This window comes from Lissotriton helveticus, chromosome 5_1, assembly GCF_964261635.1.
Source record: "Lissotriton helveticus chromosome 5_1, aLisHel1.1, whole genome shotgun sequence".
NCBI classification, from domain to species: domain Eukaryota; kingdom Metazoa; phylum Chordata; class Amphibia; order Caudata; family Salamandridae; genus Lissotriton; species Lissotriton helveticus.
The window spans coordinates 1,577,858,567-1,577,886,319 of record NC_136065.1 but is presented as its reverse complement, the minus strand read 5'-3'; the positions used below and the strand labels follow the sequence as shown (position 1 = coordinate 1,577,886,319).

At 42.5% G+C, this 27,753-nt stretch overlaps 1 protein-coding gene across 1 annotated transcript in view; it reads left to right on the top strand.

Annotated features, from left to right (window-relative positions):
- The window catches only part of PRICKLE4 (prickle planar cell polarity protein 4), a 140,955-nt gene that overhangs the window by 86,673 nt on the left and 26,529 nt on the right, over positions 1-27,753 (top strand). The window contains exons 5-6 of the mRNA XM_078644728.1: positions 8,773-8,976; positions 10,437-10,623. Of these exons, the coding sequence (XP_078500854.1) occupies positions 8,773-8,976; positions 10,437-10,623 (391 nt within the window). The remainder of the gene's footprint in view (positions 1-8,772; positions 8,977-10,436; positions 10,624-27,753) is intronic.

Sequence of the window (27,753 nt, the reverse complement as noted above, 5' to 3'; positions counted from 1 at the left end):
GGAAATGAGATTCCCAAGTAACCCGGGGTACACCTTTTTCTCTCATCCCCATCTTAAATTTGCAAGATTGGATTATGCTTTTGCATCAGATACCATTATATCACACTGTTCGGTTGACCGACTACCGAGGGTTTTATCCGATCACAACCCCCTAATCGTTAGCATAAAAATAGGGATTCAGCAAGTAGACCGTAGTAACTGGACATTTGAGAGGGCTTTACTGACTAACGTTAAATATTGTAACCTCATGAAAAACTGGATCCCCGAATTTTTGGAGTATAACCTGGGGAGTGCCCCGCTGGAGGTGGTGTGGGATACACTAAAGGCTGGCGTAAGGGGAGAAACCCTCAGGTTTTCTATCAAAAATAACCAGGAAATAAAACAAAAATTAATAAATCTACAGGATAGCCTTGCTAGTAAAGAAGAAGATCTGATGTTAGCTGTTCAGGGTAATATCAACATTGAAGGAGCGGTAAGAAATGTTGCAATCGCAAGAAACCTAATTTAGTAAACACTAACTACTAAAGCTATAAGTAAAGCCACTCTGAATCTGGAGAAAGTTTATGAGCTTAGCGAGCAGGTTGGACATCAACTGGCCGTCCGCACAAGACAGCAGAATAGCGATAATACAATTAAAGAAATTAGAGATCCCATTATTGGCCTTACCTGTGATTCCAAAGAAATAAGGGTTGCGTTTCATAGATATTACGAGGACCTATACACTGAGTCTGGGAAGAGTCAATCTAAAATAGATACATATTTGGATCGTGGCATGGGGGTCCAATTACTCCAAACAGATAAAGATATCCTTGAAGAGGCACCACAATGGGTCGAAATCCTTCTGTCTATTAATAGCCTCCCAACCGGTAAAGCAACGGGCTTAGACGGAATTCCGGCGGAATTCTATGCCAGATTCAACAAACAATTAAAAGAAATTTTAACCCAGCTGGTTAATCATGTCTTCCAGGGGGGTCGACCACCCAAATCGTGGGATCAGGCCAAGATTATTGTTTTTCCAAAAAAGAATAAAGATCCAACGGATCTAGGGGCCTATCGCCCCATTACATTAATCAATAATGATGCCAAAATATACTCCAAATTACTCGCCAGTAGACTCGCCCCAGTAATCCACAAAATAATTTCCGCCCGACAGCACGGAATCGTTCCAGGAAGATCCACTACCGATCATATCCAAAGGGTGATCACACTCTTTGATCACCCTTTGGATATGACATAGCAGACGATACAGGAGATCCTATGGCATTAATACTTCTAGATGCCGAAAAAGCCTTTGATAGGTTCTCCTGGAAATATCTTTGGACTGCTATGTCAAGGAGTGGGATCGGGGATGTATTTATTAATGCGGTTCGTATGATGTATGTTAAGCCAGAAGCAGTGGTTTCGATCAATGGTGAAAACTCAGCTACTATTACAATATCTAGAGGAACAAGGCAGGGGTGTCCGTGCTCCCCTTTGCTTTTTGCTATATTTATCGACCCGTTTATCCACAGGTTAGAGACGAATACATCTATCATGCCAATAAAGACACTTAATGGTGAAACTAAGTCCCTTGCATACGCCGATGACATCGCTATAGTCACTCCTGATCCAAATAATTCCGTCGATGCAATGGAACAAGAGGCAAAACATTTTGGAGAAATCTCCGGATATAAACTGAACCGGAATAAAACTCAAATCATAATCAATAGTAAATGTAATTATGCGGATGAAAGAGTGACGAAGAATGCAATGTATCTCGGTGTTAATCTTACCGCTAACTTAAATAATCTTGTAAAACTCAACATGGACCCCCTAATGAAACAAACGGAAAAAAGCCTAAAAAAACTCCATAATCTGCACCTAACAATTATCGGAAGATGTAATTTAATTAAAATGTTATTCTTTCCAAAATTCTTATACTTTTTTCGCACAATCTGCTTAAACTTTGAACCACTATTATTTAAGGAAATTGACGGTATTTTTGCCCGCTTTATATGGGGATATGGAAGAACTCGTAGAGCTAACAGATTTATCACCTTGCCGACAGACAGAGGAGGTCTCGCACTCCCTAACCTTAAAGTTTATTGGTGGGCGACAGTCCTTAAATATAGTAGACTGCTGTTAACTTCACATCAGGATAATACCCCAGACTGGTTAGTTCCAACTCCTCAGGAACTTATTCTAGGTGAGCAAGCGAGCGCACATTTGTGGCGACTGACTTACGATTGTCAATTCAAGAAAGTGCGCTTCAAAACTCTTAAAGGCATTTATGCCGCCTGGAATTATGTTATTCAGTGTAATAGAGTGAAAATTGGGGGAAAAAATAACAATTTAATTATTGATCTTCCCGATGACCTGGATAAACATACTCAGAACTGGCAGATTAAACTTGGAACTTCAGTTAGCTCCATACAGAAAGCATTTCAATGTTCTCAGTCACTTTTAATGTCCTCTAAATTGCAAGCTCAATTCTATAAAACCTTTTTCCACTTATATCACACCCCCTATAGGCAAATGGAGCACTGGTAAAGGGACTTTATGCCCCTGATGCGCAGAGCCAGAGGCAGATCTAATACACATGTTTGCTACATGTGGGGCACTCCGAACCATTAGATGTGAGATTTCTAATTTTCTTTCGGAAATATTTGCGACTAAAATGGAGATTACTACGTCAGAAATAATATTGGGGGTAGACAGTGACATCCGAGCGGACAATAGAAAGGGACTTCTGTTCGTCTCTATGGCCGTGCTTAGAATCTGTCTGGCTTCGGCTTGGCTGGACACTGTTCCTCCATCCTTTCAACAATGGCGGGCACGATTATTATCGACATATAGTCTGGAAAAAGCAATATACAGCAGGAAGGGTATGAAAAAGAAAAAGAAGGGACTAGAAATCTGGTTCCCACTCGCACATTGGATCGAATGTCTAGAACTGTAACGACTATAATTATTTTATTGAAAACTTCAGTAGTTTTGTGTTTATGTAATTGGTCAATTTTTTTATGTCTAGTATATGTAGTGTATGATGCTTTGGTTATTAGCTTCGTGGAAAATTGCCTGTATTGGAGTGGGTGGGGGGGGTGATATAAAATGTTAAGAACATTTTCTGCAATAAAGATTAAAAAAAGGAAAAAAAGAGGGTATAATCCCTCTGTACCCTTTGCATAGAGTACCTAAAACATATGTATCCTGCAAACGCAGCGTGGAAGTCAGCTGTACCTTCCAACAAGTGGATGTAAGCCATCTGCACCCTCGAATCAGAGGACCATCTGTGTTTGATTTGACAATTATAAAGCGTACATTGTGAGTCTCCCCCATTGTTCTTGGAGCTGCGAACATGATCGGAAAAAAAGTAACCGTAACTCACCCGTATTTTTGTAGAATTTTTTATGAACTACAGTAAAATAGAAATACCAGTATACCCAATTACATATCATCAAAATCTTAAGTAAGAAACTCAGGAAAATTAGTTAAAGATGTGGGCATTGACTGTCTATCTGAAGGGGAATAATTTTGGAAGTATCCACATTTCTAAGGCAATATTGCTCCAGAATGAAGATGCTTGAATCTAGAACCTACAACTTTCGATAGCCTCTCCATTTGAAATTTTATCTTGGAACAACCATGATCCCTGATTGGCCGGATCTCACATACCGCAATCGTTTGTAATTCTCTTGGTGCTGTAGCTGTTGAGTTGTATTTCCTAACGCCAAAAAAGAGGCAGCTTACACCACTCAGTGGGCAGAACCAGATAAGTGTGCTTTGGCCTCATCGAACTTGGAGTTTACCAATGAGTTAATACTTTTTCTTGCTGGATGCAGTCTGAAGCGTGGACAATTTTCACAGATGTATTAATGTAACTGCACGGAGTTAACATCCATATTGTTAGCACAGAGAACAAACAGCACAAAAAAATAACTATACTCACAGTGATCGTTTAATTTAATACAATCACACACTGCAATTAGAAATAATGACACTAAAAATACAGAAGAAAGAAAAGGTTTCAAGCACCTATTATCAGCAAGCATTAAAACAAATGAATTCCAGAGTAGGGTGTGGTTGGAATTCCAGAAGTTAGATACCAATAGTAAGAAAAGACGAAACCTTAAAGGAGCACAAGGTGGCTGATGCCATGTAAAGAGACAGAGGTAGAGTTCTTGGTAAAAGGTAATCAGATCTTAGTCTGTGAGATATGGGGAAGAGACAGAGGGTTTAAACTCATGCAGATACTACACAGAAGTCCATGCGAAGTAGGAGGTCGCTAAAGATGATACCAGGAAGGAATAATATCAAGAGGAATGAAGACCATACAGTATATTTACTGACTGAAGGGTGGATGTAAAAAGTATTAGAGTGTGTTGAGATAGATCAACATAAAGTGAACAACTGAAGTTCAGGATTTGAAACCATGGTTTGGATAATTTTGGCAGACAAGAAATCTCTTTTGAGATCTGATCTGTTAAACGTTGTATAACAAAAAGCAGCACATGCGTGTAAAAGATCAAGTTTATAATAATAGTGAAAATGTTGAAAATGACACTTTTATTACATGCTGCTGTGGGAAAAATGTAGGATGAAATCAATAAATTGGAGGACGGTTGAGAAAGACTAGCAGATGGGTTAAGACAGGAGCAGGTATTTCCCACCCAACATAGAGGTAGAGAGGCAGAATGCATGTGTGCAATACATCAGTGAAGGACGAAAGTTAAAAATAGATTTGGATGTTTTCTTTTATAATGAGAATGAAACCCAAAGGAAGAAATGATAGAAGAGAGAGATGGGAGAGGAGTTGGCCTAACGGCTAGGGCGGTCGACCTCGAATCTGGGGAACTGGTTTCGAGTCTCGCAATGACGCTGAACATCCTGTGATTCTGGGCACATCACTTAATCTCCCCTTGCCTAACAAAAATTAATGTGTCCTCATGTAATGCAACTGGTGCTATGTAAAGCACTCTGACACCCGATTCAGGTCAAGTTCGCTCTATATAAAACTCTATAAAATAAAATAAATAAAAATGATAGAGCATGTAGATACATTTAAAGTGTGTGAGATTACGAGGTAGAAAGTGAAAGAGATGCTTTCCACGAACCTTGGAAAAAGCAGCCAGACAAAAGGGAGGACCCTCTGGGATTAAACCAGGAAACAATACAGAAGAGTGGGGTGATCAACAGTATCAAAGGCAACATGAAAATCAAAAAGTGCCAACACAGAGGATAGGTAAAACTGGAGACAGCAAGGAGTGCAATTTCACTTAAACATCCTAGTCACAAGTTAGAGGAATGTAGGTAATATAAAAATTGTGAATTAACAGTTCTTTTCAAAGTTTTGCACAGGCACTATCACTAGATAATAGAGGAAAATGAAAAGTCAGCAGATGTTTCATGAAATGGGATTTAGGCGAAACTGTCGATGTTACTAAGGGTAGATAACAGTAGGATATGATAGACATAATGAATAAGTAAAGTAGCAATGGTGTCAAAGGATCGGCATGACATACCTGATTAGACATTGGAGCAAAGGACTGGAAGACTGGTTGAGGCACGTTGGGACACATTAGCTGAGGACCTAACCAAGGAGAAAGCTGGTGAAAATAAGGCATAACCCAGCTGGGATTTGGAAGCAAAGCATAATGCAACCCCCTTAGGAGCTACATTGGAAGAACATGACAGATTGGTGGAGGATGTATCAATGATCTATTCATAGTGGAGGAAAGGTGATTGGATTTTAGGAAATGAGCAGGAATGTTCTTTTTAGCAAACTTGAGCACCTGACTGTAAGGTTAGTTGAGTGAAAGAAATGGTTGTGTATTTCTAAGCGTTTTGTTCTCATTTGGGGGTGGTCCGGTTGCCAAAGTAGAATATACTAAGAGTTTATGGTGGAAGAAAACATGGCTGTGATCCTTACTAGGTGACTTTGAGAGGCTTTGCAGGTTACAGGGTATCATTGGGTTCATTTGCAAATAGATCCACTGATAGCAGGTGAGAGCAGGGGGGCATGGTAGCCTTAGAAAGTGGTAGGTTGAGCGAAGTGCCCCACCACGTTCTTAAAAAACCTATTTGAAAAAACGCCTCCCTCCAAAAGTCAACAACAACAACCCTTCCCTCCAAAAGCCCAACTAAAAACAACCTCTCTACCCAAAACCGCGAAAAAAACATAAACACTAACCTGATCACTACTTCCATGCATTACACATTCCTAAAAAACAAAATAAAATAAATTGTACTTGCCCACAAGCTCCGCGTCCTCCTCTGTGTTCGTCTGCAGTCTGATGCACGAAAGATGATCCTCTAACCAATCCAGGTTCTGCTTTCCTGCTGCTATTCAGCATGACAACAGTGCCAGAATTGGATGGAGCGCCTGGCTAGACGTCCTGGAGGCCTGTGCTTGGTCTCAGCCCAGCTGTCTATGACAGCTGGATGGAGAGCTTCAAAGTGCGCATGTCACTTTGGCCAATGCAAGACAGCTGACCAAACTGATGTGCACTTTGGTAGAGAGTCCAGTCAGCCACTAGTCTAGTCCTTTGCTGCCAATTGGCAACAGAGAACCCCCCCCCCCCCATTTCTCCTGGCTCGGGACAGGCTAACGGCTGCGGCACTCTATAGTTTTTTATTATTTATTGCCATTTTATATTTCACGTTTAGTGCGGTTCCCAGCGGGCAGGGAGGCGACGCTGGGTGAGAGCTGTAGCAAATCACACAGGGATAACGTCTGTGCATAAGATCATATGGTCAGAGAATAAGATAATGTTAGTCTTGAGGAATGTCCAATGTCCAATGTTGAAAGGATTCAGTAGAAAGTTATTAAAAGGTATGAAAATTATATTTATAGTGGTCCCTTCTATTCAGGGGTGTAGACTAGTCAATGATATTCGGAGAGCGTGAATCTTAAATTTCACAAATGAAAAAGCAGTGGACTGCTAAGAGAATGGGTGAGATGGCCACTGTTTAGAATGGACTGTTCCCAAAAGGGGCCTGTAAACTACTTATTTGCATTAGGCGGACCTCTAGGGCTGATTTAGAGTTTGGCAGACAGGTTACTCTATCGCAACGCAACGAGTACCCTGTCTGCCAAACTCAAGGTCTGACCTCCTAATTTTGAGTTGTGTGGACCACAAGTTGTGCGCCGAAAGAGTGCAATTTACTCTGCCAGTGTAAAATGTCCTCTGACGGCCTGGTGGAGCAGGGGCCGTAGGAGGTGAGCCATCTGACTGTCTGATCTTACCTACTTAGAGAGGACGGTTGATTGGCTTTTTTAGTCCATTACTGCCAGGTATATCTTTGCACTGAGCGACAGTAAAAAAAGCAAAAATTCCCCTTACACCATGGGAAATAATTCCCATGGTGTGGGGATCATTTGCTTTATTTATTTTTCAAATACAATTTCCCACTTTAGGAGTTTGTTTTTGAAAAAGAAACCTCTGGAGAAGTTTGACGGCCAGCCATCATGTTTGACGGAGCCATCCATCAGACTTTTCCTACATTAACAGGAACTTTCATGACATCGGTTCCTGCCAATGTTGCGAGATGTCCGCGAGGCCAGCGGACATCTCAAATGTGGGTGGAGTTAAGACAAGGTGGCTGACGTAAAGTCCTCCGCCACACTGCCTGCCATATATAAATATGTTCCTGGTCGAAAAAATTATATTTAAAACCTCTTAGTGAAATCAGAATGATGATAAAAGCAAACTCAGACATAGCAGATCTGACTCAGGGCTCCCAGACCTAACTGCCAAACCAAGAATACATTTATTTGGGGCGATTAGGTCCCTGCTTTTATCTTGAGGGTGTGTAAATGGGAATACGCATAAAAAGAGAAAGATCATCATTAGGGTTTCCGGAGTTGGAAAAACAGAAGCAAATTTGAGTCTTCAGAGAAGGATAGTGTGAGTCTGACTGGGAAGTAGATGACTATAAGTGGAAGCAGAACATAGTTTAGAAAGCGGCAAAAGGGATATTCAGAAGAGGCCACAGCAGGGAGGGGTATATTAGATTATTTGCATATCCACTCAGGTTATAATAAACTACCCACTGCTCCACCATTGCTGTGAGTCTTGGGAGAAGAAGAAACCGAAGACTGAGCAGTAGTAAGATTCTGTTGGTGTGTTCATGCTCTAGCTATCATCCTAGATTTTGCCTAGATTGTATTCCTTTTTGCCGTGTTCTGTCTTGTGGTATTTTTTAAACTTTATTTGTCATTTTATTTTAAACAACAATAACCAAGAAACAATGGCTCAATGCAGCAGTCCAGTGTCATACGGTATCATAAGCATTGTTCATGGTTTAGGAGCATCAAGTATGCAATCCTGTGTCGGCAACAAAGCAATAGAAACACATATCATCTTGATCACAACCGTCAGTCATGGTAGTCGTCACTGTTCCTCTCCATCACATCTAGCGAGTGAAGGGGGGTAGAGGTAGTTCCGTCCCTCCCTCCAATTGGTATCAGCATCCGCCCTGTTTGTGCCTGATCTCTGTAAGGTATTGTTATACTGGCAGGAACCATTTGAGGTCCTTGCAAGGACTGATTGTGTACCACCTGCTGTCCCCTCTATCAAATCTAACATTGCCACCCAGGTCTCCAAGTTCCTCTCTACATCCTCATCCCTGCGTGTCTTGTGGTTAAGAAACAATGATTTCTGCGTAGCGGACCTAACAGGGTCCGCTACGCAGCTTCTGTTCAGATGGCAGTAATGATCTGAGCTTCCAATGAGAGGGTGTAACCTATTAGGCAGTGGATCCAAATCCTAACAGCCTTTCTGTTTCTTGTAGTGTGGCCGGAGGATCCCAAGTGGTGCGCTGGCAGTTCTGGCAGGTGGGCTGGAGGGCCAGTCCAGCTGGCACCCCTCATGCTTCGTCTGCTGCACCTGTGAGGAGCCACTCTTCGACCTCATCTACTTTCACCACCACGGACAGATCTACTGTGGTCGCCACCATGCAGAGCTATTCAGACCACGTTGTGCATCATGTGACCAGGTAAACAAAATGAAGGGCCTGGGTTATTTACTGGTGATAAACATACACCGTTGCCAGTATAATGGCCTGCCCAATGAATGTATATGCTGGTGGTTCATAGTTTAACAACAGCGGAGACTACTTTGTTTCCGTCATGGCCAAACTTTTCTAACAGGCCGATGGAGTAGGGCCGCCAGAAAACTGGCTATATGTCCTCCCACCTAATATAGATGGGCGGACATATAGTCGTCTTTTACTGCCCTTCATTGCCATACAAAGCCTGGGGGTAAGGCACAGTAAAAAACAAAAAATGTCCCCAATGCTATGGGAGATGACTTCTATGGCGAGGGAGGATTTTTTTTTTATTTCAAAAAGAAAATCCTGCGTCAAACTTAAGAAAACATTGACAGCAACCAGGTGACAGCGGTTCTACCAATGCTTTAGAAATTACCCCCAGCGTGGAGATAATTTCTAGAATTGGCAGGTAGTTATTCCATCAGGGCGGCATAGTAATTTACTCCGTCATCCTGATGGAGTGTCTGCCAAAGAATAAATAGGGCCCTTAGAGTGTACCTTAGGGACCATGTGGGGCTAGAGGAACCAACACACTACTGGGGAAGTGAAAATTACCAGTGAGTGCTACAAACGCAGACACTGTAACTCTGGTTAGAGACCTCATTAAAAGGCACCCTACCCAAGAAAAAACACATTCGCCCCAAAGCCCTATTTAATTTTAAAGTTTTACTGAAATCCCTTACCCTAGTGCCCCGACCTCAGAGTGCCTCGATTTGATAGGCCGTATCCTAAAATTCACTTCTCCAGAGTCTCGCTACTCCAGAATTTGCCTTTTCAGGTGCTTATTTACAAGCTCCTTGAGCCACCGGTATTTCCTGTGTTAAAAGTGATGCACCTGCGGCACAAGGGACTTGTAAATAAGCCCCTGAGTGCCTGAAAACCGCAGTCACTAACTCCCCAAGTGTCCAGGTCTGAGAGCCTCCATCCCAGAGCCCATAACGGACACCCTAATCCTAGTGTCCCCACCTCTGGAACCTAAACACAAAGCCTACCCCATATAGCCACCCCATCCCTAAAACTCCTGCAAAGAAAATTCCCATCTTGAGCCATTATTTCAGATCCCCATTTATGAGAGCCTTAGTCCCTGAGCCCCACCAAAGCACATCCGCACAGCTCTGAGAGTGTCTGACAAGAGCCCCATCCCAACCCACAAATATTCCAGAGCCCTACCTCTGCTTTAAGAGCCGCATCCCAGAGTCCCCGCTTTGAGAGTTCCCATTTCAGAACCTCACCCTGGTGTCGTGTTAGGTCTTAGAGCTCATGTCCCTCAGATCCTGCTCTGACAAGTCACTTTGACACCCCCTTTGCACTGATTTTGCCCTCCCACGAGAGACCCATTCCAGCTTTGTGAGTTGCTGTTCCAGAGCCCTAATTGACATCCTTTATATGCTGTTTTTGCCCTTCAGCTCATCTTCACCAAGGAGCTTACAGAGGCTGAAGGCTGGCATTGGCACCTTGGGCACTTCTGCTGCACAGACTGTGGTATCGCCCTGGGAGGCCAGCGCTATGTGATGAAGGGGGGCCACCCTTACTGCTGTGCTTGTTTTGATAGCACCCACGCTGAGACTTGTCACACCTGTGGAGAGACGATCAGTAAGTGCTGGTTTGAAATGCTCATTGAAAGTGATGAACACTCCCTTTTTAGCCTCTCTTGTCATATGTCCTTCAGAATCCATGGCTCTGTCTTTTGTTGGGCTCTATTTATATAAAAAAAAGTGCTTGCACAATCACAAACCAGGCCTTGGTTATGTCACCATGAATTCTCAGACTAGTGACTAAAGTGCGTTGCTCTCTGTAGTAATGTGTGGTGCAATCTCAAAATATCACTATAGGGAATATCCTCTGACATGCAAATCATTTCCGAAATATCTTTCACAAACCTATTGTCCCATTGATTTTAGATTTTCTATAATTAATTCCAATGGAGCGATATTTTTGTATGCAATATTTAGGAGTCGATATTTAAGTCAGACGATATACTGACATTTGATAGTCTGGTACTACACCATAGCTCATATATTCTTATACCTTAGCGCTTTCAGTTTGAGGAATACTAAGTTCTGCCATCGGACAGTAGCAGAGAGTAGGTGCTGTGGCACTGTAACAGCTTAGAAAAGTATGCTAGAAGAGTGAGCGTGGTTGGATTTTGCAACTCCTAGGCTCTGCCACCACTTCAGCCCTCATTCTCCTCCTGTAAGCAGTATCTATCTCAAAGTTTATTTCCGGTATAAAACCATAAGACATGCATACAATCAGAATATAAGAATATATTTTTTTAAATTGTAATAAAATGATCAGTTCTTCACTTGATGCGAAATCGAAAACTGACTGTGTACATAATCTCGTGTGATAAGAAACAAAAAAAAACACGCGGCCTACCTCACGCCACTGCTATTTCATCTCTCTGGGCTCCGGCCTGATGCTTCCTGTCCCTGCTGTCACTGCCCCAAGCAGATTTTTATCACATGATATGGCTCTGTCCCGATATTACTCATTACTGGGAGCTAGTGACCGCTGATCTTACTGAGGTCCTGGGCTGGGGGGTCCCTATGAACATACTCTTGGAAGTTACTGATGGTCTGGACGGGAACAGGGCAGAGAAGCTTTGTCTCACCACGGCTCTGATGGTAGCTAAACGAGATATTGCAGCCCTTTGGATGGACCCGTTGGCCCCTTTCATGACACGGTGGCACAGGGGGGTAGATAGGTGTGTATGCTGCCCGCAGCTGCCCTAAAAAGTTTTGAAGGGTGTGGGGTGGTAGAAGACTGAACTTCCGGAGGCTTCCCTATGGACATGGTTGTGGAGACTGTCGCTTGCTATTCCTAGTCGAACTAGTGTTTGTGGGAGGCTTACTCCCCCCGTTTTGTCTGTCACTGTTATGTACTGCTCACTGAGCGATACACTAGCTGTGTTTTCATTGCTGCACATGTGTTCATTTAAAATCAATAAAATTGATTATCAAAAAAAAGAAACAAAAACGGCCAATCATGTACAAGAACAAGCTACAATTGTAATAGACTGCAGTGCTGAATGATCCAACCTAGCACATAGGGCCACCATGATCAAACATACAGTTTGCCTGTCTTGAGCAACCTGCCCCTCTCTTTCATGCATATAATGATTATCTGGAAATGGCACATACAATGTATTCAAAGGCATCTCATTGTCACACTCCTGAGCAACAGAAGGCTCTAAAACAAAACATGCACACATTCCTGTGAAGGGATCAAAACAACATAAAATAAACCTCTGTTTCTTCTAATTTCTTAGCAATAAAAACAGTGTTTTAGGGGTCACCTAGGCTGTGCATTCGCTGTCTTCGAGAAATGTGGTACTCAGTCTGTGGGCTTTAAACACGCCCAGTGCTTACCATTGGTTCTTTCATTTCGCTTTAGAAATTTCTTTGTTTTAGTTGGTGAATAGTATACATTTGTCCTGCCTTTTGACTGTTTGGTTCTGCCCTGGAGACTGCTTCTGCTACATGGATCCTTGCACTGTTGGCCATAAGTTTAAGTTTTCGCGCACTACTTTTTCTTTCCGTTCTCTCCTTGTCACTCACTGGGGCTTTTATTCCTCTACAAGTTCTCCCCAGATGCGTGCACTGGTTGGGAGTTCAACCATTGCCGTAGTATAATCAGCAGTCGTCAAGCATTTATAATTATGTTCAGTTTCGCCATTGTTTCATTGTAATGGTTCCAATGGGCAAGTTTTTTGTAGGCACAGAGAGAGCCAGCACCGAGACTTGGACCTGGCTCCTCAGTTTCAAAAAGTGGTGGGTCCTCCGCTGAGGCAGAGGAGTGTCGCCCCACTTCTATGAAAGCAGTATAGATAAAGGCAGTACGGGATACAAGAAAAATAAAATGATAACACTAAGTTAATATAATTTTATTTTGTCCTTGTTGCAGCAGTGTTGTGGGCAGGGCTGTTTTGCTGAAGGAGCAGGGGCAAGGAGGAGTGGTTTGCCCTCCCATGGAGCGCATGAATGCTTAGCCGACCATTTAGGGCCGGCCAAACAGCCATACACACTTTGCATGTTTTCCACACAGGCTGCATTAGAGCCTGCATGCAGAACATGCCCAGGCCCCCAGTCACCATCTGAGCGCCGAACCACGGTGCTCAGACCAATCACAATGCTACATTGCAGCGTAGTGATTGGTTCAGGGGAGCCTGAGTGCTGCTCTGTGCTCCTGTTCCTGAGACGATGGTGGAGAGGGCGGCAAGACGCTGCAAGAAAGTATGTGTTTTTTTTTTACCCCCTGTACCCACCACCCTCCCCCCCCGATATGTGCCAGCCGCCACTGGTCTCAAAGTCGAGAGCTCTATATGTTACACCACATCCTCTTACTTGGTTGTTTTAGCCACATATAGTTTCTTGTGTTGACTGTATATAAAATGCACTCAGAATACATTTTATGGGGAGCTTTACATTGTGTTTGGTGGCATTGTGCGTTTAAATGTTTGCTGCTAAAATGTATTTAAATAAAAAACTACTGCTGTGGGTATATATTTGCGGTTCTCTGATTTCCGTGTTTTATTGCCCCTGCTCCCCATCACAGCCATGTCTCACAGCAGCAGCACCCCTCCTCACCCCCCTCCTCGAAAGCGCCCGTCTCTTCGCCCACCATCCTGGCAGCTGCACTCTCCATTCTGCAGGACCCCACTCTGCTCTATGCTCCTTGCACAAGAACCCCCATCCATCGCCCCTCTCCTCTATATGCTCCCTGCAGTAGCCTCCTCTCCCTTCTCTTTACTCCCTGAAGCAGCCCCCATGGATACACCCTGTATTAATTACCTTTACGCAAATGTTTATTTGCTTTCTTATTTGAACACGCTTACCTATTTGCTAAGTAACTGACTTTGACCCAGCCGTACCAGCTCTTTTTTATTTAAAACGTGCTCTGTTTACCTTATGTGCGGATCTATATAATGTTTGGTCACATTGCACTTTGAATTGATAGGTGACAACAATTATTTAGAAAACACTACTGATGTGTGCTGGGTGTTTACAGTAGCAATTAAGTTGCTATCAAATAGCACATGTTGAAATATTCGTGCAAAAGCAATATCGTATGGCGTCTAAACACAGTGTTAAAGGCCATATATTACTGTTTTTGCACAAATATATAATCGTGCGTTATATAATAACACCTCATCTGCACCTGTAAAAACACAACATTTGCATTTTTGTAAATGAAGTTGTGCTGCAGCCAAGTAAAAATGCAATGCTTCAAACGTTAACGTAATGTAAAGCTCCCCATAATCCCTGCTCAGATCATGTTTTAAATAGAAAAGGCTGGAACGGCTGGGACTAAGTTACAGCCTGATTCATCAAGGGGCCGTTTTGCGAGCCCCTAATAGCGAATCATAGCGATTCGCTATTGAGGACTCGCAAAACGGTATTCATGTAGGAATTGCTAAATAAATAGCGATTCCTACATGTTCTCTATTTGCGAGTAGCAATTTGCTACTCGCAAAAAAAGGAATACCTCCCCATTCATTCCTATGGGCCAAAAGGCCCATAGGAATGAATGGGGAGTATCCCTTATTTGCGAGTAGCAATTTGCTACTCGCAAATCAGATAGCGATTTTAAGGGTGCCAGGGGTGTCCAAAGGACACCCTGTAGCACCCCTAAAATGCACATTTGAACAGGTGTTGCGCACACACATGTCCAAAGGACATGTGTGTGTGTAACATGCAAAAGAAAAAAATGCACTAAAGTGCTTTTTACACTATTTACGCAATTTACCACCAAGTCAGACCTGGTGGTAAATTGAGACCAAATATTGCAATTTCGCTATTTCTATTTGGTTGATGAATTGCATTTAAGGAATCTCTATTAGAGATTCCTCAAATCCAATTCCTCGCAAATATGCGATTTCGGTAATAGAGATTTTTGCATTTGGGATGATGAATCCCAAATGCAAAAATCGCACTCGCAAAGGGCCAGATTCTCAGAATCTGTCCCTTTGCGAGCGCAAATCAGCTTGATGAATCAGGCTGTTTGTTAGTTACTTATTAATTAAGTTAAAAACGCTTTGACAAGAAAACACATTTTTAATTGACTAAATCTAAACAATATTGGTGTAGAGTCCGTGAAGAAACAAGCAGGGTGTTTTTGAAGGGTTGATGGTGTTGGGACGGAGTAAGTGATTTGTACCAACTGTTCAGTGTGGCAGTGAGATGCATGTAAAGCAGAACTCGCGGTTTACTGACTGCATGTTTTAATGCCAGAGCAAAAATAAAATTTACTAAAACTAAATAATATTGTTGTTCAGTCTGTGATGTAAAAAGAATGTTTTTGAAGGGCTGACAATGCTGGGATATAGTAAGATACTTGTACCCACTGTTTTGGAACATTAAACTAATTCCGTCTTGAAAACATAGAAGCTTTGTGCAGAATCTGTCAGTACTTTAATCGCAGCAGTAAATAGACAACTCCCCTTTGTATGTATTATAGTATGGTTTGCCAGCAGTTGACTGAAAGAGGAGTGCCGCCAACTGTAATGTACAGCTCACCATGGACCAACATATCCGCTTTATAAATGGGAAACTCTTTGCTGAGTAAAAGTACACACCCTTAAGAGTTACCGCCAGTCCATTAGTTTTGTTGTTTTCAATAGAAAGCTTAGTGTTATAAAGAGGTCATATTGCTCCATGGAGAGCTGTATATTACAATTGACTTCATTTCCCTTTTAATAGTTTGCAGACAAGCATTATTCAATTAAGTACACATGAAGATTGCATTTGTAGAGCTGTGGTTGAAATACTGATGGATTCCGCACAGAGGTTCTCTGATTTCCCTGTTTTATTGCCCCTGCTCCCCATCACAGCCGTGTTTTAAAGCAGCAGCGCCCCTCCTCACTCCCACGCCTTGAAAGCGCCCGTCTCTTCTTCACCCACCATCTTGGCAGCTGCACTCTCCATTCTGCAGGACCCCCACACTGCTCTCTGCTCCTTGCAGAAGAACCCCATCCTCTCCTGTATTTGCTCCTTTCAGGAGCCTCCTCTTTCCTCTCTCTACTCCCTGAAGCAGCCTCCCCATCTGTACTCCCTGAATTAATGACATACAAATATTCCTCCTCCCAACCCACCACACTCTAATCTGCCCCACTCCAGTCCAAGACAAACTTCCCCACTTCTAACCAAAATAATCTTCTCAACTCCAATCCAACAATCCACCCCACTCCAATCTGTCCCAGTCCAATCCATAGCAACTTGCCCCACTCAATCCAAAATAATGTGCCCCCCTCAAATCCAAAACAATCTGCCCACTCTACTCCAATCCAACTCAACCCACACCGCCCCAGTTAATTCCACCCCACTCATTACAATTCACCCAGCCCACCACATTCCAACCCACCCCACTCCAATCCGATCAGATCCAACTCAATCCAACTCAATTCAATCCAATACACTCCACTCCAATTCAGTCCACCCCATCCAACCCACCCCTCTCCACTCTAATCCACCCCACTCCAAACCACCTACTCTATTCCAAATCACTCCACCCCAATTCAATCCAATCCAATCCACCCAAAACCAATCTAAACCACCCCACTGCAATGCACCCCACTGCAATGCACCACACGCCAATCCACCACAAGCCAATCCACCTCACCTTATTTCAGTCCACTCCAATGCAATCCAAACTAATACATAACTGTTTGTAACTGCTCTGGGCTGGGAGTTAAAGTTGCCTGGTTTAACACATTGCTTTCTTTAAATGAGTAATGAAAGGGGCCAAAGGAGATAATATTTGGGCAATTGCGCCATCCTTTTGGGTGTAAGATCAATGTCATGGATCGAGCAGGTTTACTAAGCTGTTATCGGCTTTCTCCATGATAAGACAAGTACTGTTTCTATGTCATTAAGGTAGTGAGAAGCCAATTGGCACTTATAACAGCTCTAGAAACCCTAAGCTTCAAATAGGGTCCCTGAAGGTTCCCTGTGTCTCCAGTGTTATTTAATGTACCCCTGTCTTCGCTGTTTGAGATACTAAGTAAATTCCACCATGAGATACCATCATTCCGGCAGCCAATTTTAAAGAAATGCAAGATTGCTTTAGGACTGGCTAGCATTGAACTGTGTGCAACTAAACAGTAATTAAATTAGATAATTTTTTTGTATCTTCTGAATATGTATTTATCCCTCTGATTTATTGGGATAATCTTTTAGAGTTGCCTAAAAAGTTAAAAGCTTTGGGCTTATTTATCGATGAACATGACTGTGATTTCTGCTTTGTCAACAGAAATAATTATGATAGTCGTACTCTCAGTGAAATACAGAGGTATAATTATAGATGCAGCTAAAATGCATGATTAAATTACTGTTACATGCCGTCTTACCAGCTAATACACTAAAAGGCAACATTTACAAAATGCGGCACTCAGACAGATCTTTGGCCTGGGGAAAGTATTGTGCATGCACACTGGGGTCTTACTATCCATGATGGCCAATTGGGTGTTCGCAGGCTTTTTGAATAGAAAATGTTTTGCATTCTATCTAGAGTCACTGTGCAGATTTCCAGTGGGGGCTGGTGACATTTGAAAGTGGTGGGGCGTAAAATGATAATCATACTGCACCATAGCGAGCGAGCATAGCGATCGAGCCCGAACCCCCTAAGGAGGGTTCGCGGGGATTTCCCCCGTGAAAATTTTGAAAAAAGAGTGGACACATGGTGCATTTTCAAGCAAATTTGAGAAAGCAGGAAGGTTAATAAAGCAATTGTGAAAGCTTGTCCAGCATCAAAAAGTACACTTGAGTAGGTGGCATTAAACCTTGGTTTCCAATTTTTGCAGGTAGTGGCAACTGCAGGGACTAGCACTAATTTTGGAGGAGTGGGACCAATTTTAATTTCAGACTTTCACCCAGAGCAAGAGAGAGAGAGGCAGAAAAGAGAGGAAGATAAAGATAGGTAAATAAAAAAGCTTTAATGATGAAGAACCTACAAGTGAGATAGCGAAAGATTAAGGGTAGGGTGGTCAGAGGAAGAGGCATTAGGTGGAATCACTATGGGCAGCCTTGGTATTTAACTGTGGCAATAAGCAATGGCAATTTGAATTCCTAACAAACACTTTGAAACCCTGCACAATATATATAAATAGTATACACTTTAAATGTATTTTTTTTTAATTGAGTACTGATGACGTTGTATCAATTGCAAACAGTTTCCATCGATTTCTTTCTGGTACAAAGCATTGCTTGCATTGGCGACTACACATCCTGCAGTTCTGGCACCTGGTCTTTTATGCATTCAGCAACATCAACAATAATGCAGATGTTGCAGATAAATTACTAAAGGTATACTCAGGTTTTAACCATGGCATTGTATGACAATATTAACTATAGATGTTAACAGTAGGGTCAAAGGAATAAGTAACTTGGAAGGGGGGGGGGTCTTAAATGTTTGTCCGCTCTTTTGTTTCAACTTTCCAGAACTTTCTCTTCTGACCCAACAATCTTTGAGGCTGCGAAAAGGCAAATGCAAGGAATCATGCCTTTTTCAGAATTAGTGAGTTAGGAAGTTTACATTGAAATATTCCTTTGTGCTCCCTCTTATTGGTACCCCCAACTACTACTGTTCTCCCTAAGACACCACAGTCCACAAAAACGATACACCTATTTGTTAACTCAGTTGCTTATTCATTCACTTGTTTAAGCTTTAAAATACTTCTATTTGCCTCCATGTGGTATCACTAAAGATTTCTTCTTCCCCACACAGACTGAACTCATTAATTCACTCACTCAACCTCCCAATCCTTGAAGTAGAACCCTAGTGCAAAATGAGGTAGGGATCTATGGACGGGCATCTTCCACAGGTCCTAAATTCACCCACATGCAAGTCTCAGCCCTCATCAGGGCAAAAGTATACAGGCTTTATTTCAAAAGTTATGTTGGGAGCATAGCGTGAGGTCTTAAACCCAGACAACCTAACTGGAGTTTAATCTGTGCACATGTTGCAGGCAAATGGCACCTGCAGTCATTTCTGGAACTTGGGACTTAGGTTTTACCATCAGACTTTGACCCAGAATAAGAGAAAGAGAGAGATAAGCAGAAAAAGCGGAAAGGAGGAAAAAGTGAAAGATAAACAGTGAATAGGGAGAAAGCAGGAACCAAAAAATCTGCAAGAGTGAAACAAAGAGTCAGGAAGCAGGAAGGGTAGATTTGTGGACATGTGGCTTTATGCTGCAAGGTGTTGGAGCAGCCCCAGCTGGAATGTGCCCCTGCTAGCATTTTACATCCTGTAGCACCCTTAAGGTTTGTAACAAAGACAGTGAAAGGCAGCATGGTGGGCAATCTGTGGAACTCTTGAAGTAAATAAAGGGAAGCTACTTCTTTACCCTAAAACGCCCAACTCATTGGTGGTGGGATCAGCAAGTGCTCCGTGCAAGGTATTGGAAAATTAGGCCTGTCTGGATGAATTATAGCCCTCCAAGTACAATTAAATGTTACCAGTTGTAATACTCCCCATACACCAAAGAAAAGCTATTTTAGTTTTTTCCCCAGCATCTAGCTCGCTCACTACAGGTGGCACTGTAAGGATGGCAAGTTAATGTTCCTTCTAGAAGTGCTGATTTTGGTTGTGCCTACATACACACTTGTGATTGCCACGTTTGTCAGGGAAACACACCGCCATTCGAGCTTGGTTTGGTGTCCCGGAAGGGCCAAGAGCCAGCACTTGAATAACAGTCACTGGTGGGTTTAAAATGAGTGGTGTTTGGTTTCTTTTAACACTGCAATTCTGTCTCTTTTTGCTTTAAAACGATTACGAGTCTGTACAGCGTTCGCATTATTTCCGACATATTTCTATCTTGCATTTGCTGTTTTACTTTTATTATGATCTCACACTGCCCACACTGACACGCACGGTACCACACAGTCACTCACTGGATGTCGGATGATCTTCTCCAAGTTCCAACGATCTCCACCACGAGTCGACTGCAGTGCTGTAGTAGAGAGGAGGAGGAAGGGTGAATGGCCGTGGGCCGGCCCGATTTTCCCAGCAACTGCAGAATGTTGTCCAATCACTGAATGGCTTAACACTAAGCCATTACAGTGATTGGGCATTGCCATTGCCCCACGTTGGATGCTCCCACCCCCGCGGTGCGAGACTAGACTGCACCAACGACAACCCAGTAGCCAATCCTGACGCTGCTCTCTTCAGAGGAGAGCTGCTCTCTAAAGAGAGCAGCATCAGGATTGGAGTGAGCATCAACAAAAACGCCGCTCATTTTGGGACCACTGGGGTCTGTGGCATTAGGCAAACCCCGTACTCAGCGGTGCTTGCTTTTCAAAGCCCACTGGGTACTTTGCTGAAGAAAGGCAGCCGGGCAAACACCACATGCGCAGTGCGCACCTGCAGCAGCGGCAACAGACTCAGTCAATGGGCCAGCCATGTCACGTACGTCATGTGATTTCTTTGAAGGCATGATGCCGCAGTTTTAATAATTATCGGGCAATTTATTCGAGCGGCGCGTTAATTAATACAAGTTTTTATTAATGCGCCGCTTGAATAAATTGCCCGATAATTATTAGTGGGGCAACGCCCCACCGCCCAAATGGTAAAACCGCCACTGCAGATTTCACCAGCATTAAATTATAGAAAGGATATTAAGCATAAAAAGGATCAAAAATGTGGTGACCGTTCTTTCAGCGACTCTGGAAAAGACTTTCTCTCTCTCTCTCTCTCTCTCTCTCTCTCTCTGTCTCTCACTCTCGCTCACTCACACACACTCACTCTCTCTCTCTTCGTCTGGGAATTCCCAGTATACTGGTGAGTGCAAATAGTTGTAGGACCTGCCTTACCATTTGGCCAGTCTACACCAAATTTGACAGGCTACAAGATAGCCTCATTGTCAGATACAGTTCAGGAGGCCACAGGGCAGCCAGGAGTTAGTGGCTCACAACTGTGGGGGTTGAGGTATTTTATCACTACTGTCCCGGTGTCTGCCTTACTGTGGCGGGCAAAACTGGACTTTGGCTCTCACTAGTAGCGAGGGCAAGCAGTCACAGGAAAGTTAGTTTGAGAGTTACTCATGATCAACAAGCAACACCACCCCCACAGCAGAGCAATAACATCAATTCCCAGCCCAGTGCTTCTGTTTGTGAACAAGACAAGTACTTTATTACACAGAAAACATCCCACAACACAATCAATTATGCCAAATAGTCGGTTTGTGCTCTAGGAGCTTCTGCCAACTAGTCCTTCGCATGCCTGTCATGGGTCTCTCTCTCTGGGCTCTCTCCCTCAGCAGCTCATGCTATCCCCTTTGATCTAGTTTTAGCAATCATTTTTAGTTTAATCTTTCACCAAATTCATGGTAGCAGCACCAGGCTGCATTTGGCCTTCTCTCTCGGTAGTGGGACTGTTATATCCTGTTATTATTAAGTGCCTATATTAATTATGCTTGTACCTCTTTAACTGCATGAGCCATGCTGTGTTTCCTTTTAACTCTGCATTCTTAACAGAGCTTTGCTCATACAGCATTCTCCACTGTTAGTCAGTTGTAACCTGTGTCCTGCTGTGTCAGGACTGGATGCTGTGCTGCTCAATAAATCATCTCAACTACAACTGCTTCCTTGGATCTTTACAAAATTGGCGACGAGGACAACCTTACTCCAGCCATCTACAGCACAGGAGCGGAGTTTGAACCCATTTTTGGATATATTTACTTATTTTTACAAAATTCTACTGATCTGCCTGCTTTGAAAATACCCAAGACACCCTGCACTACCTACTGGCTTCTACCAACGTCTCTACCAACGTTTCCCTGCAATTTGGATGTTTTTGTGGCATTTATTTTCCTTTTCTGACCTTTAAATGTCTTTTGGCATCTTTCAAGCTGGTACTTTATAGCGCGATCGCTTCACGAGCGTTTCTGCTGCCTTGACAACGCGACTTCTTCACGAGTGTTCCTGCTGCCTTGACAACATTCACTCGTCATTGCCTCATTCCTTGACAACGCTTTGGTTGCCAGCGCACACGTCATCGCCTTGGTTAATTAGCGATGACGCTTTGAACATCGTCGGAGTCATTTCAGCTTTCTACGCGCTCCTTAGCGACCAGCTACAATTGGGCCGTAACTTCCAGCAACGCCTCCGCGTCATCACCCTGCGTTACCAGCCACGCTATCATTGGTCTGGATCTGCTAACAACGTCTTCGCGTCATCACGCACGCATTGTTTGGACGTCTACACGCACGCTACATCACGTGCCTCCATTTTGTTTCTTGGTTGCCTAGCAACTTCACACGGCGATCAACTTTCACGAAGGAACCTTTTCCAGTCATCGTTTTACTTCGTTTCTTTTTGATTTTATCTAGTTTTTAGCCCTTTTTACTAGCGTTTCTCTTAATTACAGTTCACACTGTTTATTTACCTCGCCAAGCGCTCCACAACCATTATTAAAACCACAGCTTCGCCTCTTCTCCACTGACAAGCTACTGACCACGCTGACTTCAATTGGCATAAGTACTGTTACATTTTACCTTTTACCTTTTCTGCATATTTACATTTTGTTTTTTTTTTTGTATTTTATCATTTTATTCGTTTGTTCAATTTTTTATTCTATTTTACTATTAACAACATGCAGTTTGATCCTCCTGCAAAATTTTTACAAGTCAAGGGCGATCCACCGTTGCCTTGGTCAAGGTGGAAAGAGGAGTTTTTCAATTATATGAAAGCTATTGATGGAGAGCGTATGGGTTCAGAAAGAAAAAAAAGTATTTTGTTACATTGTTTAGGCTCTGAGGGTCAGGAAATCTTTAGGACCTTGCCTCCATTTGCTGCGCCTAGTGGTAGTGGTGACTCTGTGAATGTTTACACTGAAGCTCTTGGTAGGTTGGAAAAACGCTTTAAGCCTACCGCTAACATTGCGTTGAATCGTTTTAAATTTTATACTAGAGCACAAAAACAAGAGGAATCCTTTGATGATTTTCTTACTTCTCTAAGAGCATTAACCTTACATTGCAATTTTGGTGCCATGGCAGATGAAATGATTCGCGATCAGATCATTGTCCATGTCAAAAACAAAAAAATTCAAGATAAGCTTTGGTGTATAGGTGACCCTAATCTGGAAGAAACTATAGCTATTGCTAAGTCTACAGAAATGTCAGAGAAATGGATGAATATTGTTGTGAAACAAACATCTAATTCTCACTCTGTTAAATCCAACACTGAAGAAGAAGTGTGTATTGTTAAATCCAAAGTTGATGAAAAAAATGTTGTTCCTTTCCAATCTAAATTTAAAAATACTGTGGGTATTGGTAATAGAAGATTTGATTCTAATAGTTCATCACTTTTATGCTACAGATGTGGGAGTAAATCACATATAGCCTCTTTTCAGGGCTGTCCTGCCATAAACAGAACTTGTAATATTTGTAACAAGGTAGGACATTTCAGCAACGTATGTAGAGAAAGGAGGTACAATTCTCAACCTCGTTCTGGACGATCTGTCACTCCCTCTTCCTCAAAGGTATCTTCTGTTGGGGTGGTTGAAGTACAACATGAAGTTGAACGTGGCTATGTTGTTTCTATTCTTGGATCAACCACTAAGAAATCTCCCAAATGTACTTTTCATGTCTCAGGTATTGCTATTGAACTTATGGTAGATTCAGGATCTCCATGGACAATTATTACCAAAGAATATTTTAACGAAAAGTTAACAAGTGTTTGCAATATTTCTGATTTACAACCTTCAGACATTTTAGCTGAAAGTTTCAATGGAAATACTATCGATATTGAAGGTTTCTTTGATGTTCTTTTATGTTTCAGAGGTAGATCAGCTCAAATCAAGCTTTATATAGCTATCAAAGGAGTCAATGTTCTGGGTTGGCATGATCAATGGGAACTTGGCATCACGTTGAATCCACGTGCCAAGGATCCCATCTCTCTTTGTAGTGAACAAGATATGATCAACTCTGTTTCTGATGTTAATGGAAAGGATGATGTAATTATTTCATGGTCTGAAAAGTTCAATAAAGTTTTCTGTGACCGTTTAGGAAGATTGGAAAATTTTGCACACAAAATTGTTCTCAAGGAGGGTGCTGTCCCAGTCAAACAAAAGCTTAGGGGAGTTCCTTTAAATGTTAGGGATGAGCTAAAAGAAATGTTGGATGACCTACTCAAGGACAGTATTATAGAGCCCATTGAATCTTCAGAGTGGGTTTCGCCCATCGTTTTGGTGCGCAAACCTGACCAGAAATTGAGGGTCTGCATTGATTTGAGGGCTTTAAACTCTAATATTGTTATAGACTGTCATCCACTCCCCAATATTAATGAGCTGGTTTCCTTGTTTGATGGTGCGCAGATCTTTTCCACCTTGGACCTTAGATCTGCGTATCATCAAATTGAGCTTACTGAAGATTCCAAGAAATATACAGCCTTCATTACCCCTATGGGACTATTTCAATATAGAAGGATGCCGTTTGGATTAGCATCCGCTGCCTCCGTTTTCCAACGCATTATGTTTCAAATCTTTAGGGATCTTGATAAATTCGTAAAATGCTTTCAGGATGACATCTTAATTTTCTCAAAAAATGAGGCCGAACATAGTTCACATTTGAGTATGGTATGCAAAAGATTAGAAAAATCTGGCTTTACCCTCAAAGCACACAAGTGCAAACTTTTTAGGAAGTCGGTGGAATACTTAGGTCACACCTTGTCGGGGGAAGGTCTTGTTCCTAAAAAATCTAATGTTGAGGCCATCCTCTGTGCTCCAGCCCCAAAGAATAAGGAACAACTTCTCTCTTTCTCCGGGATGTGTGAATACTATAGTAAATTTGTTGTGAATTTTGCCACCAAGATGGAACCTTTAAGAAAACTGTTAAGACAGTGCAACGATTTTGTATGGGAAACTGAACAGGAAAAAGCTTTTACAGATATCAAACATGATATTGTTAATTCCCCGACTTTGAAACCATTTAGAATTGGGAAAAAATGCATCATCACCACTGATGCAAGTTTGTACGGTCTTGGGTGTGTGCTATCTCAAACTGATGATGTTGCAGAATGGAACGTAGCTTTCTCCTCCAGAACTTTGAGTGAAACTGAACGCAGATATGCGGTTATTGAACGTGAGTTGCTTGCTTGTGTGTGGGCCATTGAACACTATAGGATTTACATTTGGGGCAGTGAGTTTATTCTAAGAACGGACCACAAACCTTTGGTGCATATCCTATCAGCCGGGGGTGGTTGGAATTCGACAGCTAGGATTGCACGTCTTTCATCCAAGCTACAGGAGTACAATTTTAAGGTTGAATATATTCCAGGGAAGAAAAATGTCACTGCTGACTGTTTGTCACGTCTTCCGTGTGAAAGTAAAGTAGACAATGTGAATAGTCTTTCTGAAGTTGATTTTGTGTTAGGATTGACAGATTTAGTATCTCCCCAGTATCAAGATATTTCTGAACAGTTTTGGTTAGAATGCCAGAATAAGGATGAGAAATTTGTTAAGCTGAAGAAATACCTTCTAGAAGGTTGGCCCAGCAAGAATAACGTTGAATATGATCTGCTACCATTTTACAACATAGCAGAAGAGTTATGGTGTGAAGGGGATTTGTTCTTCAAATCTGAAAAATGTATTCCACCAAGTGGGGTGCAAGAACTTATTCTCAAATTAGCACACAAGACCCATCCGGGCATCTCGGCCATGAAGCGTATTATAAGGTTACATTTCTGGTGGCCTGGAATGGATAGATTCATAGACCGTACTGTCAGAGAATGCAATGAGTGCTGTAACAGCGACAAGATGTTAAAATTACATGTTCCACCTCTTAAGACAGTGAAATGGCCAGAATTTCCGTGGAGCAAGATAGCATTTGATATTTCAGGACCCTTCCAAGTGTTGCCAGAAAGTTCACGTTTTGCATTGGTCATTGTGGATTACCACTCTAAGTGGCCAGAAGTGAAATTTGTAGCCAAAATCACTTCTGAAGTTGTCATTTCTTTTTTTAAAGAAGTTTTTGCTAGGGAAGGCTGTCCTTCGGTATTGGTTTCTGATAATGGGGTGCAGTTAGTCTCCGCTGAAATGAAATTGTTCTTACAATCCTGCAACATCAAACACATGTGTACATCTCTTTACGAGCCACATGAGAACGGGCAGGTTGAGCGTTTCAACCGTGTTTTAAAGGGTTTTGTCTCTGATGCCATCAAAGAGAAAGGGGATTGGTTAAACCGTATCAGACAGAAACTTTGGACTTATCGTATAACTCCCCATAGCACTACTGAGATTAGTCCGTTCAAACTACTCAAAGGTAGGGATCCTGCGTCAGACACGTGCCCTTGGTGGTTCAAGGAAAAATGTGAAGCTCTGGTACAAAATAATGTAGATGTCAAGGAAGTTGCAAAGAAAGTAAGTGGGAAACAAAGTAAATCTGAAGTTTGGTACAATAAGAAGTGGAAAACAAGAGAGCATGAATTGTGTGTTGGGGATTGGGTAAGAATCTTAAAACCTTTCTTAGTCACCAAAGGTACGAGTAAGTTTGGCAGACCTATTCAAATCAAAAGAGTTTTCAGTAACTCAGTTGTTACTCAGGATGGCAAGGTTTGGAACTCAAGCAGGGTTGCTAAATGTCCTTCTCAAGATGTGTCTAAATTCCAACCTCACGCTGTTACTGATAGAGGTTACATTTCTGATGGTGGGTCTGATTCATTTTCTGATTCTGTAGCTTCAAGGATCAAAGACGATAGGCGAATCAGAAGAAGACCAGTTTCTTTGCAAGATTTTGTATAGCTGTTTTTTCTCTTTCCTTTGTTTGGTCTGTAGCCCTCCCAGCCTTACTCTTTTATTTTCATTTAATGAGGGAGGTGTGTTATATCCTGTTATTATTAAGTGCCTATATTAATTATGCTTGTACCTCTTTAACTGCATGAGCCATGCTGTGTTTCCTTTTAACTCTGCATTCTTAACAGAGCTTTGCTCATACAGCATTCTCCACTGTTAGTCAGTTGTAACCTGTGTCCTGCTGTGTCAGGACTGGATGCTGTGCTGCTCAATAAATCATCTCAACTACAACTGCTTCCTTGGATCTTTACAGGGACTTTACTGGCAATAGGAGCCTACAAGAAACATATATTAGCTTACTCAGAAGCCATGTGGCAGCTGGACACATAGCGCATCGCAGGGGGACGGGGGGTGGGGGTCACAGCAAGAGTGGTTGCTTCCGATTGGGGTCATCTTCAGGGCACCAGGTTGCAGATTGTGACTCACTCTGGAGCTCTGGTGTGTACTTGATTCACAACTTGGCTCATTCCAACACTCCAGTGAACACTTGGCACTTCTTGAGCGTGAATGCTACACTGCTTCTGAATCTTCGTTGCTGAGATGCCAGGCACTTACTTCGGCACACAGTGCCCCAAGTTGATGAACTTGATTCTTCACGAGGTGCCCAGAGGGTACCTCTTAGGTCCCAATCTTCCGGGTTGCCTTGGACCCAACAACCCACTTGGCATTGTTGTGGTCATGTAGTTCGTCTGTGGGAAACATATGCCACCAGCAGATGTTTATCTAGGCTTCAGTAGGGGTTACCATACAAGCACACCACTACAGGTGCCTTACTTCTACGACAGGGATAAATGACGATGGTTGCAGTGCCCGATCTGCTGATAGCACTAGTCCTTCAGTGGACTTGCTTAGCGAATTCTTGTCGGACAGAACTCCACTGGGGTCAATAAAAAACAGACACTTTCACATTCCGCTCTTCTTAAAGGGTTGATACTTTCA